Source organism: Lissotriton helveticus, chromosome 6 (genome assembly GCF_964261635.1).
Source record: "Lissotriton helveticus chromosome 6, aLisHel1.1, whole genome shotgun sequence".
Taxonomy (NCBI): Eukaryota; Metazoa; Chordata; class Amphibia; order Caudata; family Salamandridae; genus Lissotriton; species Lissotriton helveticus.
In genome coordinates this window covers 86,554,618-86,568,953 of record NC_136067.1, presented here as the reverse complement: position 1 = coordinate 86,568,953, position 14,336 = coordinate 86,554,618, and the positions used below count along the sequence as shown (strand labels likewise).

At 44.6% G+C, this 14,336-nt stretch overlaps 1 protein-coding gene across 2 annotated transcripts in view; it reads left to right on the top strand.

Annotated features, from left to right (window-relative positions):
* The window catches only part of LOC144762257 (calpain-1 catalytic subunit-like), a 536,001-nt gene that overhangs the window by 270,751 nt on the left and 250,914 nt on the right, over positions 1-14,336 (top strand). For both annotated transcript variants that reach the window (XM_078647402.1, XM_078647401.1), the window contains exons 7-8: positions 3,100-3,185; positions 3,499-3,573. In XM_078647402.1, coding sequence (XP_078503528.1) covers positions 3,100-3,185; positions 3,499-3,573 — 161 coding nt within the window. The remainder of the gene's footprint in view (positions 1-3,099; positions 3,186-3,498; positions 3,574-14,336) is intronic.

Below are 14,336 nucleotides of genomic sequence, written 5' to 3'. Positions count from 1 at the left end.
AGAGGGAACGCCATCTGGTCCAGGAGCTTTGTTTCTAGTCATCAGGCTGATGGCCGTTGCCACCTCCTCCTCCTTCACAATTAGGGTATAGGGTGATTGGGGGAATGCCATCGAACCTTCTGCTACCATAGTGTCTTTTTCATAAACAGACCTAAAGTGCGAGTGCCATCGTTCTTCTTGGATTCCACAATCCAGTTCATTATTACTGGAATCCAGGAAATAAGGTTGGTTGACCACCGCCCAAAATTTGGCGCTACTTTTTAGGACATCTATTGAGGTCAAATCAGCCCAGGCGTCCTCTCTAATTTCACGCCGCCTTTTTTTAATTGAGGTCTTATATTCTTTCCTAAGGGTGGCCACAAGCTGTTTGTCTACTGGGTTAGACTTAAGTGCGACCTTAAGTTTATGGTTGGCCGCTGAACAGTTTTTGTCAAACCAACCATCCTTCCCTTGAGATCGTCCTTTACCCTGGCGGGACAAGTCAGAGAAAATGTTGAGGCAAACCTTTTTATACGCCTCCATTACTTCGCTGTCCCCAGCCTGATCATCCATGCATAGTATTAGGTCGTCCCTGCTACTGAGACAAAGGTTACAAAAGAATTCTTCTGGGATTAGTTTGCACCATTTAATTCTGCGTGCTTGATCTGTCAACCGCATATCATGTTTCCCTACTGGATTAGGGCAGCTATCCTTAATGACAAATATATTCTTAGATTTTAGTACGACAGGGTTATGGTCACTAAAGTGTGACCCTAGAACTGAGTAACTGCTAATTTGGACTCCGCAGGTGCTGCTGAGGAATATATAATCGATCACAGAGCCACTGCCATTGCCATGACCTATGAACGTGGGAATATCCCCCTCACCCCCAATTGGTAAGACAAACCCATTTTCAGCCAACATTATTTCCAAAAAAATGCCCTGCTCAGAGTGTTCAAAATGGGTATTTTCTTCATGCGGGGTACCAAATAACACATTTGGGGGACATTTATCCTGGCAACCGTTAACATTAAAGTCTCCCATCAACATGATGATACAATCATGCTCTGCCGACTCTTTAAAATCAACCAGAAAAGCACTTAGCATCATCAGGTTACTAACTGGGCTGTCCCTGTCAAATGAATTGTAAAAGTTTATAACTAAAACATTATGATGACTCCTATAGGTGACAAGCACAGCAAGGCAATAAGGGCAGCCAGTAACTATTTGTTTATATGTCCCAGGGATTCTAGCAGAAATCAAAGTTACCAGTCCCCCTCTTGCTCGCCCCCTCATTGACTCGACAGCAGGTATGAAAAAAGTAGTGAACCCATCCATTGTCAATAGATTTTGAGTGTCCCAAGTCTCCTGCATGGCTATTAAGTCCATAGATCCTATGAGATCCCGCCAAGCCGGATCATCCACTTTATTTTTAAGACCTGCGATATTCCATGTTGCCATAGTAATGTCCCGGCCACTTCTAGCCACTTCTGTTTTTGTTTCTGCTGATGCCCCGCCTATCACACCCTTGCCGTGGGTAAGGATTAGGTCTGGCATCTGCCCCTCCTGAATGGTATCATCCTTTTGCAAGAGGGTGGGGGGGTTATTGTTGTTGGACCTCTGACTAACTGCTGAGACCTGTATTTGTCAGTCCACCCAATCCAGAGTGGATAGACAATCATAACGGTTAGCAATTGGAAAGTTGAAATGATTGTCATATCCATTGACGGGCTGATGGTGGTAGAGTGGGTGACTGTTATGGGGCCCAGCGACAAACCCCCCTTGGAACGGTCTTCCTCTTCTTCTCCTGACCGAGCTCCAACCCTCATCCCCACCCTCATCCCAGGCCGAAGGGAGCGCCTCCCACGGGGGGTTAAATCTCTGAGTAGCTTTTCGCTCATGTGGACCCCTTAACCAACTCCATCTATTGTCTGATTTATTCCCGGGTAGGTAGAAATAGGAAAGGGGCCTAGCAGTAACAATGCTAGCATTATATCTAGAGGACCCTCTACATATGTGTTCTACCACTTGTGTGTTCTCAAAAGTGACCACCACGCAATCCCCTTGTAAGTTTTTTCTGTTACCTCCCACCCATGGAGTTCTTTCTACCATTAGAATGTTACTTGGCATATTTGGTGGTAAGGGATGATTTTTGGAGAGCCAGTGGCACACTTTATTTTTAAGGGTCTGATGGGATTCTACTTCAGAAGATGGAATTTCGGTGACTCCAGTGAGAATCACTACGTAGGGGCAAGCATCTGGAGGGAGATGGATATTTCTACGAGTCATTTCCTTGACTCTAGGGGTTGGGTCAGAGTTTGGGGTCGGCAAGGTAGGGTTATTTGGTTGCACTTGGGGGGTTGACTTGGGTTTGGTTGAAATCTCGGGTTGTTTTAACTCGGTGGCCTTAGGTTTAGTGCCTCCCAAGTTTAGAGTACTGCTAGTGGTCTTAGGAACATTATTATTGGTCACAGTGACACTTTTACCAGCTGAAGATGAATTATTAGCTGTATTAGCGGTGTTGAATGTCTTCGTGTTCAAAGTGAAACTTGGGGCGATTATGTCTTTATGGATGTTCATCAAGATGGTTTCTAAACTGCGTAGTCTAACCTCTATGGGTTCAAGTAGAGATTTTAATATCTTAAGAATATTATTTTCATTCCATAGGAATCAATGGGCAATACCGATTCGGTATTTACAGATTCGGTAAATACCGAATCTTAACGATTCGGTATTTACAGAATCTGTAATACCTACATCTCCCCCCTTCATATTTACCGACTCTTAAATACCGAATCGGTAAAATTCGGTATTTAAGAGTCGGTAAATATGAATTACCTACATCTAGCCCCTAATCCTCACTTCTTATTTGGCAGGGAGAAAAAAGTTGTCTAACAAAGGAGCCACTGAAGATGCGCAATGCCTTGAGGTGGGGAGGGGGAGAGGCGATGCACGACCCTGATCATAAAACTTCCTCGAGGAAATACAATTTGCAAAGTCCAGGCCCAACACTAGATGGCAGGAATATGCATAGCAAGTGAATCTGCAGCACTACAAGCTACAAATAGATGCTGACAGGGTAAGTAACATACTCCTTTCTGTTCCCCTGGCCTGCAATAGGTGAAATACAAAGGTCTCCCAGAGAAACTCATACGGCTTCGGAATCCTTGGGGTTATGCGGAGTGGACAGGTGCCTGGAGTGACAAGTGAGTGGCAGTCTTACTGCATATGTCCAAAATCATGGAATGAACGCTTAAGGGGAATCCTGCATCTACTGAGAAAATGGACAGTCCCCAGTCCCCCCTCATGAAAGGAGTCACAGCTGCTTTTGTCGCAGACCCCAATCCCTAATGCAAACTGATGTGACAAGCTCACGCTGTCCCAGTCCATTCCGGTGTCAGACTGACGCTTCTGCGTTAGCCTGACAATGTGATGGTCACACATTTCAGAAAAAAAATTGTAATAAATGAACTCTTAAACTAGTGTCTGCTTTCTTATTGCTTCTGCTCTCCGTCACAGCTCACCTGAGTGGAAGGACGTAGACCCCGCAGAAAAAAAAGAACTTTACGTGAAGATGGAGGATGGGGAGTTCTGGTAAGAGAAGTTGGACAATTCATGAGTACTGTTAAAGCAGACACAACTCATTGGTCTCATTTACTGGTTAGAAATTACCTTGTCCTAGTGTCACCCTATTAATCTACACAGGTTGTTAATTTAACCATAGAAGTCTTTGAGATTCCTTTCCTAGGGATGTTTCTGGTATACTGAAAAGGAATATAAAAATTATGTTTTGTTTCTTAGAACAAGGTAAAACACAAGTGAAAGCTTAAGCAACTCCTTAATTAGTTAGTTCACTAGTCAAAAGTTTCCACACAACCCACCCTCCCCCGCCCCCCAACTCAAAGGAGATGAGACTAACCTTACCCAGTTGAGTCTTTATTTTCTAAGTGAAAATATCTGGTGAAACTATCTGTGTTGGCATGGTTACTCCCAGGTCTAGATTCCCCAGAAAAGTCCATCCCCTGTAGGGAATTGGACCACCTCCAAAATTTGGGATTTGAACCCTTCATTTCTTTTAGCCATAAGAGAGGCTCATGGTCCGTCTGAACAATGAGTGAGTACTAAACAGGCATGGCCTCAACTTTTTCGAGGCCCAGACCACAACAAAGGCCTCCCACTCAATAGCTGACCAACGCTTCTCTCCAGGGGGTCGACCTTCTGCTTATAAAAGCTACTGGCTGGTCCTGGCCATCTGCATTAAGTTGTGATAGAACGGCACCTACCCCAATCTCAGAAGCATCTTCCTAGACAAAGAAGGTTCAGGAGTAAGCAGGACTTTGCAGAATGGGAGCATTACAAATGACCTTCTTCAGGTCAACAAATGCCTTCTGACAGATAACTGTCTAATGTTAATGTTAATGTTAAATTACTTTTATAAAGCCCTAATCACCAGAGGTCTCTAAGCGCTGCATCATAGAACGACAGTCCGAATTCCGTTGTGCTACTGAACCTGACATTCATCCTAGTAGGCCTGATCAAATGCCTCTATGAACAGTATTGTCTTGAGCCTTTTCCGAACTGGGAGCAGTCTATCTTCCTTACACATGTCATCTGGTAGCTTATTCCACATCTGGGGAACACAGACCGAAAAGGCCCTGCCTCCAAAAGTCGCCATACTGACAATGCCGGATTTCACGTGACTTTGCCATTTCAGTACGTCTCTGTTGGGAAGATCTTAGCGTCTCCATTTGCTCACAAATTGGCCAAAGTAACGAAGGTCAACAAACCAAAAGGATTAAGATACACGAGTGACAAAAAGAATAATTTCGAGCATCAATCAGCTCATGAAATACAGATCACTCAGATCATCAAGACCATTGCTAAAAAACTATAAAGACCTCATTATGCCTGAAGTTACATCGGGATAAATCATAAAAAGGGGTTACAGCTACATGCAAATATTTTTGTGTCCGGAGGAGGGTCTGAAAGAGTTATACCATACAGGACCGAAACGTTGACTTCTGAGTCCATTATTACATCTGCTCTTAATTACACAAGTGACCTTTATTTCAGAAAAATAAGAGTCATTTGTCTTTTATTTGCATTGGTTTGGACTTTTTATTCAAATGATCTGTAGGAATACGTTTTCAGTTTCTCGCTCATTTGAAAGCATTATGATCAGTTTTCACTGTTAATATGTACCCTATGAATTTTTGTTTGAAATATATAAAATAAATATTTTTGATATAATAGTTTTCCCTTGTTGCTTTCTTCTCATGTTTTTCTCTGTCTATAGTTACTCATAAACAATTTTTCAAATACCATTTTGGTTGGAACATACAAACATAGGCATTAATTGTAAATCTGCCATCTGTGACAAATATTCTCAAGTAAAATCCCCTGCTGGCAGTTTACTGAAGTTTCTAAGTCTGCCCAAGCCCGCAAGGGTATATTGGGTCCCCCACTCTTCCTTTTGTATACTGACACGAGGGCAGGCAAGAAGACTGGCCTGTGATGAGCGAAGCTGGCGGGCCCTGCACAGGGCTTCAAACGGTCCTTGATATATTTGGGGGCTTCACCAAACAGGGATTTATGTGCAATGCACAGGCCCTTGAAGCTTACCCTTTGTTTTATAGGCAACCAGTGCAATTGACACAGCAAGGGGGTAGCATGTGTTCCACGGGGCAGTTTAAATATTAGCCTAGCTGGGTCATTCATGACCACCTGGAGTTTCCTCAAGAGAGTACCAGGAAGCCCAATGTAGACTCATTTTGTCTATACCTTTCTCTCCACCCTTCTATTGGGTCTTAGAAGGATCTTGCTTCTGCTGGTCACCTCCACCATCCTTGTTTTTCTGCTTATCCTTGGTGCGGACCTATCTGTCTGCCTTCTTTCCCAAACCTTGGAGAGAGGTCAGATCAGAGTACACCAGGTACTGGATTCAGCTGCTGATTTGGACAGTTATTAAGGGTGTGTTCCCTCATCAATAAATTGTACAATTCCTCATAGTCATGCACATAACTCCCATGAAGACATGAAGCCATCCTTCCAGAGCCTTAATAGCACTGTCTACAAAGTCAACACAGTCTTGGGTGTGTGCCTTCTGTGTGTCCCTGAATTTGACCCTATACTAATCAGCGGTCAAACCAAACCCATCTTTGTTGGCACTCTTCAAGACTGTACAGCTGTCAGCATCTTCCTCCTAGCAAAGGAGAGCCACAGGATAGCTACCTACTTCCTTTTAAGGACCTTATGTACTTTACAGGCCCTCTCTAAGACATTGATTTATTTATGGATATCATCCCCCTCCTGGTAAGGAGGGACTATCCTGCTCATGTTCCTAGCATCAAAAGATCGCTACCTGACCCTAGGGACACTAGTGCTGCCCATAGGACTCCAGTCCTAAGTTCTTCCAAGCCCTCTGTACTTCCAAGGTTTCCTTATCAAGGGCCAGTTGCTATTGCTTGATTCTGAGTTTGGCTCTCTGACTATAGATGGAGGTCCCTATGGAATTGTTAGAGGCATTAGAATTGACAGAGGAGGAGCTTGACTCGCCCCCCCTCCCCGAATTCTCTGCACTCTCCCAGGAGGAAAAGAGGAGTGTCTACCTCTAGGGACTTCCTCTGTACTATTCCCTTCAGAGTTCACCAGTGTGAAGTCAACAGACTCTTACTGGTCATACTCAGAATTAGTGTCACTGCAGTAAACCACCCCTGACCTACCTCCTGGAGCTACCCCACCCTCATTGTTATGCCCTTCTTTCCTTCCAGCTTTCTGGAGGTCACCCTGCAGCAGCAGCTTTAACAGTTGCTGAGTGTTAGGGTTGCTACATGGCTATAACTTCCTGGATGCAGCCAGGGTCCTATGTTCCCGAAACCTAAGACCACTGTATGTAGAAGATTGGGCCCACTGGCTTCTTCAACTAAAGACGTTGTAAACTGGGTGTAGTGTGGTGCTGTGCCTACCTACCCTATTGAAAACTAAACTTCTAAAGGATTGTAAAAAGGTTTATACTTCGGCCCTCAAATACCAATCCAAAATGTTCAGTAGAACTTACCACTTGCAAGTGATGGTTTTTCATTTAATCACACCGAGATTAGCTGGTAAACTGTGCAGGCGTAATTCCCAACCGCTGCACACATATGTAGGAGGTTGGCTTAGTGTATGGTGCACACTTATTTAAGTGAGGCACCTTGCACTAATTCAGACAACCCTTATGCTCATTTAAGTGCTCTTAGAAAAACCTTAGGAAGCTCTCAAGTGGAAGATGTGGAGAGCAGCCTTCAGGCTTATCCAGAAGGAGTGTTAAGCACCTTGTTTTACCAGATCGTAATCATATGGTGTAGGTTAAATAAAAAAGTATCACACAGTGTATATAAAAATATGTATTGATTATACAACACTAAACTAGCACATTGGTTTATCTCCTACCCGGAGATTTAAACACAATTACACAAGAATACTTCAATTATAACAGGTAATAAAGCACAGAAATGCAGTGGTCTCCAGTGGGAGACTAAACCATATATTAAACAAGTATTTGCAATGCAATAGGTCTCACATTCACGAGAGTTTGAGCTATTTGGTATTGTAAATGACAATGCGTTTTTTAAATATTTTGGGGTTTTAAACATAAATAAAAGGCATTGTCATTTACAATACTAATAGCTTAAACTCTCGCAAATGCGAGACCTATTGCATTGCAATGAAGGGCTTTATCGACCGCTTATTAGATTGTAAATATCAGAGGAAAAGACCGGCCTGTGACGTGTTCAAAGTAGTGATAAATAGTGCAGTGAAGAAGTGTTGTAAATTACACAGACACAAAGTGTGAAGTGAGGGTTAAATATGATCCGAGCTATAAACACTAACAAAGCGCTATAACACCTTTTTCTCTGTGATTACACCGTCACAGCTCAGGAGGAAGAGCGGGGGCTATGTCCTGCCCTCTCTGTGATTTGAGTGTGCAGTGTTGCATTGCGTAATGTCATTGCTAATTTGGCCTAATAAAAATACTCCAGCTGTAGTAGGGCCTTGGCTTCACCTCCTGGTGCAGGGCGGGCTGTGCTTTATGGCAGGCATGGAGGGAGGGAGGAAGGGAGGGATGGTCTCTGCTGCAGCTCGGGCCTTGTCAGTGCCCCTGCTACTAATAGTGAGCAAAAGGGGCTGAGGTGGTGGTATTGGTATTGGTGGTGGTATTTGTTGTGGTGGTGGTGGTATTGGTGGCTGTATTGCTATTGGTGGTTGTGGTACTGGTATTGGTGGTGGTATTGGGGGTGGTATTGGTTGTGGTATTGGTAGTGGTGGTATTGGTGGGGTGATATTGGTGGTGGTATTAGTGGGGTATTGGTGGTGGTATTGTTGGTGATGGTGGTATTTGGTGGTGGTGGTGGTATTGCATTGATGGCGGTAGTGGTTTTGGTGGTGGCAGTGGTATTGGTGGTGATATTGGTGGTGGTGGTATTGGTGGTGGGGTATTGGTGGTGGCATTGTTGGTGGTATTGGTGGTGCTACTGGTATTGGTGGTGTTGTTGATATTGGTGGTGGTGGGGGTATTGGTGGTGCTGGTGGTGGTGGTATTGGTGGTGGTGGTCTTGGTTGTGGTGGTAGTGGTATTGGTGGTGGTATTGGTGGTTGTGATAATGGTGGTGGTATTGGCGGTGGTGTGATTGGTGGTGGTGGTATTGGTGGTGGGGTATTGGTGGTTGTGGTGGCATTGGTGGTGCTATTAGTATTGGTGGTGTTGGGGGTGGTACTGGTGGTGATGGTATTGGTGGTATTTTTGGTGATATTGGTGATGGTTTTATTGGTGGTGGTGGTATTGGTGGTAGTGGTAGTGGTGGTGGGATTGGTGTTAGTGGTGGTGGTTGTATTGGTGGTGGGATTGGTGGTGGTATTAGTGGTGACATTGGTGGTGATATTGGTGGTGCTTTTGGTGGTGATGGTGGTATTGGTGGTGGCACTGGTGGTTGTATTGGTAGTGGTGGTATTGGTGGCGGTGGTATTGGTGGTGGTGGTATTGGTGGTGGTGGTTGGTAGTAGTGGTATTGGTGGTGGTGGTTGTATTGGTGGTGGTGATATTGGTGGTGGTGATATTAGTGGTGGTATTGGTGGTGATGGTGGTATTGGTGGTGGTGATGGTGGAGGTGGTGTTGGTGGTGGTATCGGTGGTGGTGTTATTAATATAACAGGCTTTTGAAAACAACCCGTCAGGAGGCTTAGTGCAGATGACATGCAACACAGATGTGCGGTTGCCAACTTCAGCCCATGAGCACACAATGTGCTGCCTGGAGTTCACATGACTTAATTCACTAATCATTTCTAAGTCCATTCTACTTGGGGGGATGAAACAGATACGAGATAATGCCGGGTTAAAGTGATTGAAAGCAGACGACCATGTTATGTGGCGGCCGTGCTCCTTAATAAAACACAATCAGTTTGAGCTGAAGCAGCGCTTGTCCTACCTGCAGTAAGAGAAACTCAATAAAGTAAATAGTTCTCACAGATTAAATACCAGGTCCTGTGTAACAACCGAGCTAAAGGGTCCAGTAGCCAGGGGAGGTTACAAATGAAGCCAAGGCTGACCTAAGAGGGACTAACAAGCCTATTAACGAATCCGAAGGCAGCATTTACAAAAGACAATGATGCAAGCCAATGAAAAATATGGGAGAGTGGGTGCGTCTTCTCTCCCATACTCTACTACAGCAGTCACGCAGAACGAGCAGCGCATGGGTGCTGCTGCTAGGCTCGACCTAAAAAGTGCAAAGTGACATCGGAAACCGCAGTGGACCACAGTGGTGGACTTCAGTAAAGATCAATGCCCACAAATGTCGGAGGATGCAGGAGTGATGACGGTCACCTTGTCGCTGCAGCTGTGAGGACCATGCCCTGAGGAAGACCAGGAGTATAAAGAACAATTGGTTCTGTTAGGTGGTACAATTGCTGTGCACATTGTATTCACTACAGATGAGAGGGTGTCTAACAATTCCTTATTTGTGACACACAAAAAAATAATGAGGAACACACCAAAAGGGGAAATTCACAAATAAAGTTGATTTACTCTTATATTTCAAATACGTACTGAATAATAACGGCTGTCACAGATACAAAAGAATTACAACAAGGCAACAAGTGACTAAGGTGATAAAGTGACATACAATGAATAGTGAAAGAAGCAGTACACTATATACATGACAAATGTAAGTGACATAAAAATAAAAAGAGTATTTTTTTAATTTTTAGTCCTGTCTTAATTTTGCACATGTAATACAAGACATGTGCAACCCTTTCATGTGTAGTAAATACAGTGTGCACAGTAATTGTACCACCCAACAGAACCAATTGTTTTATATACTACGAATACCCAGGTACTGAGGGACACCGTGTCACCCCATTATTTCTAATGGAAGAAGACCAGAAGCCGTGCACGAGCTGTCCCACATCGGAAGTCGAGAACCAAGAGCACCAACAAGCCTTGGCAGCAGCAACAGTTGTGGAAAACGATGAAAGAGCAACGTTGGGACCAGCAAGATCCAAGGAACTCCCAAAGTACAGGAGAGTCAGAGAAGGCCAGAGGAAGCAGAGGAGGCCACTGAAGTGGGAAAAGACCCTCAGGTGGATCCACAGGCCAAAAGACCAGAAGTCGCAAGAGGCCCTCAATCAACTCACCAAAGATGAAGGCCTACGCTGCAGAGGATGCAGTGATGATGAAAATCTTTGCAGGAAGAGATGCTGGACGCTGGAGCATCTTGTAGGCCGAAGATCTCTGGAATGCAGTGCCAAAATGCCTTGGCAATAGCAAGTCAACGCAGTGCACAAGGTTTTGGTCCCAGCAGTTCGTAGAGGGATTGCTTGCTTCAAAATTGCTGTGAGGACTGGTCAGGCCTTGAGGGAGTTGCAGAAACAGTAGTAGCAGGAGTCTTCCTTGATGCAGTTTTCGTTCCAGGCGAAGTCCAAGTGTCCAGACGCTCAGAGAATGACGTGGTTTCAGACTTATGTCTTGTCCCACGATGAATCTGAAAAGCGACCTACAGGTAAGGCCTTGAGTACCTTAGGGAAAGAGTTAGAATGACTCAGGGGTCCCTCCCAGAAGAGGGACTGGACAGAAGGGAGGATACTCCCATGCCCTTTGTGCAGTCTCGCCCCTCAGCTGGTTCCAACTGGAGCATTCAAGAAGGGCTTTGGTGCCCTTCAAAGTAGTCTGGTTGTGCTGGTGCTGGCATCCTCGGACCAGTTTGGGGGTTTCACCCCTCATCAGCCAGGCTAGCTTGAATACAATGGTACAGCGAGCACAAGACCCACATCTGGGTATACCCATGGCCACTTAGGGTCAACATAGCAAACACAACAAGTTGATAGACAGAGTGCTGAAACTTTTCAACCACTCACCCCCATTCGAGAGACCTGGGTGTAATCGATCGTTCTTTTGCTCACAGTGCCACGCCAGTGAGACGGGTATGCCTAGACATGGGTCCCATTCTCTTCATGCCACTGGAGTCAAGTTAGCCTGGCTGATGAGGGGTGAAACCCAGAAGCTAGTCCCAGGATGCTTGTTTCTGGTCCTGTGAGGACCTAGCCTGGCAATTCAGGCTGGACTGTTACCATGGGGAGCAGGGTCCATACTGATTTGCATACGGCTGGTTTTAAACTAGAATGGCAGGAGAGCAAAAAAAAAAACGATGGATTAAGTCCCAGATCTCTTTACTGCCATGAATGTTTGACATTGTTCAATATTCTGTCCATCAATTGTTATTTTTTTGTCACCCCGAGTGGGAAGGGTGGACTTAAACATGGGTCCTGTGTTCTCCAAGTCACTGGAGTCAAGCTAGCCTAGCTGATGAGGGGTGAACCCCCGAAACTGGTCCCAGGATGCTTGTTTCTGGTCCAGGGAAGACCTGACCTTGCAGTTTGGCTGGACTGTTCCCATGGGGAGCAGGATCAAGCCTGATTTGCATATGGACCGGTTTAAACTGGAATGGTATGGGGAGCACAAAAAAGATGGATTTAGGCCTAGATCTCTGTACTGGGGTGTAAGTTTGACATTGTTCAACATTCAGTCCATCAATTATTCTTTTTTTTTTTTTTTTAAACAAATTCACTGGAGGCTGCATGTTTCAACCAGTCAGAAGCATTGGGGAAGCACCATTCATTCAAGTCATTGTGAGTCTCAGCTTCGCCAGCAGCATCATTATTAGCAACTATTGTTTAACTGACTTTGGAATTAGTTTATTGTAACTCAAAAACATTGTCCAATTTGAGTACTCAAATGTGATCTCGGCTATACCCCAAGGTATGCCTGCTATTGCTGTCCAGTATTTTGTTGCCACTGGACACCCTGACACCAGGTGGAAAAACCCAGCCGAATGAGCCTGAACTGAATACATTGCAGGAATTTACTAAGATCCATTTTATGTAAGAAGTTGATAGGGCAATACAGTCTGTGTAAACATTTTCAATGGGTCGGTTTGTGTCTGTAGATGAAAGAATAAACTTAGTCTGAGCACAGCAATACTTCTGTCTGTCTGGGTGAACTGTTCCCCCCCCGATCTGCCTCCCATTTTGCTATGGTAGGGTGGCCTACTATGTAAGTCAAATTAGAGCAAACTTTGTAGAGCGGGAAACCCAGCCCTTCTGGTTCAGGTACTTAATCATGTGAGTCTGTGGTGAAAAATGCTGGGGCTTCTCTGGGAAAGTCTGCCACCTGGATTTTGCTGCTTGTCTTAATCTAAAATAGTCGAACATCTAATGACTGAGCTCTTGCTCTCCCTGATAATGGTCAAGGGTGAGGGATTTCTGATCAGGGTACAGATGGCTAAGTTCAGGAAAGCCAGACTTCACCAGTCTGTGTTGAAACCCTCTATTGAGCATGGAGATAATGGCTAGGTTATTCAACAGAGCCTGCGACGGTGAGTATATGCTTAGGATGTCACTATTCCCAGACAGATTAGTTGATGCAACAAATAGTTTGAATATGCTGAAGGAGTCGAGCAGACTTGGTGGCAATACTCTTGTGTAAGCTAGCTTTCTTAACCTGGTCTTTCTATATAGGAATGTGTGGTGCTTTACTCTGTAGGTCAAACCAGTTCAGGGCATAATAGGACTGAATCGCATAATAATACTGTTTAGGATTTGGCACTCCCCATTTAAATGACAGTGTTAGGATCTCCCATCGTAGACTAGGGCTCCTAGCGTCCTACACCAGTCTGGTAAGTAATGTTTGTAACCTGTAAAAAACCTTTTACCCAGAGGGATGGGCAAACTATTGAACAGATACAGAAGCTAGAGTAAAACAGGCATTTTCATTTGTGCCACACAGCCAAGGGAAGTGTTATCCATTGTTTGATTTGATTCTTCAATTTTTCAATCACTGGTCCACAGTTATCTTAGATGACTGTTTTTATCTCTATTTAATCACAAACCCAATATTTAACCAAGCTGTATCACCTACGCAAGGCGTAATCAATTAATGCTTTACAAGCAGCATCTGTTAGCGGGAACATATCAGATTTTTCTTGATTAATCTGTATTGATGAAAGCTCCCAAATCTCCTTCCCTAGGAGGGAAAGCTGCCTTGTGACGCACATGTAACATGATTTCATCGGCATAGATCAACAACAAAATATGTTTACGGTAATAGCACTGGTACTTTAATGCTGGTGCAACCAAGATGCCAACGGCTTCATTGCAAGAGTAAAGAGGAGCGGCGAGAGCCAGCAGCCCTTCCATATACCTCTCTGCACCCGGAGAGGCCGAGAGGCACAGCCATTAATAAACACCTTAGCTGTGATCTACATATATATTAATTTAATAAGCCCCAAGATGCTTAGGATGATGCCCAACCTATGAAGTGCCACAAATAGGTATGACCACCCTTTCAGCATCCAAAAAGACTGCCAAGGCATCTATCTCAGTCAATTCTGGTGGATCAAAGCAAACAGTGCCCTCAAGTTGTTTCATGTGGCACAAACCCGGTATGAACCCAGACTGTTCAGGGAGCACAAGGCTCTTCATTAATGAGCTAATCCGATTTGTGATTATGTGAGCAAGGATCTTATTATCAAGGTTCATTCAAACCTATCGCCAGTAGGACCCCCCCCCCCACACCCAGTCTTGAGGATCCTTGCCCAGCTTTAGCAGGACAGTTATGTGGCCTTTCCTAACAGTGGGAGGGAGCACTTCCTTGTCCACTGCCTCATTCTGGAGATCTACTAGCCGTGGGACCAGCAATGACTTATACCTTCTATAAAACTAATCCTGGGGCTTGGCCTACCCCAACCTTTCAATATCTGTCTCAATCTTTTGATTTAACCCCTGCTTCAATTCACACCAGGGCCACACCGTTGACATAGTCATGTGTG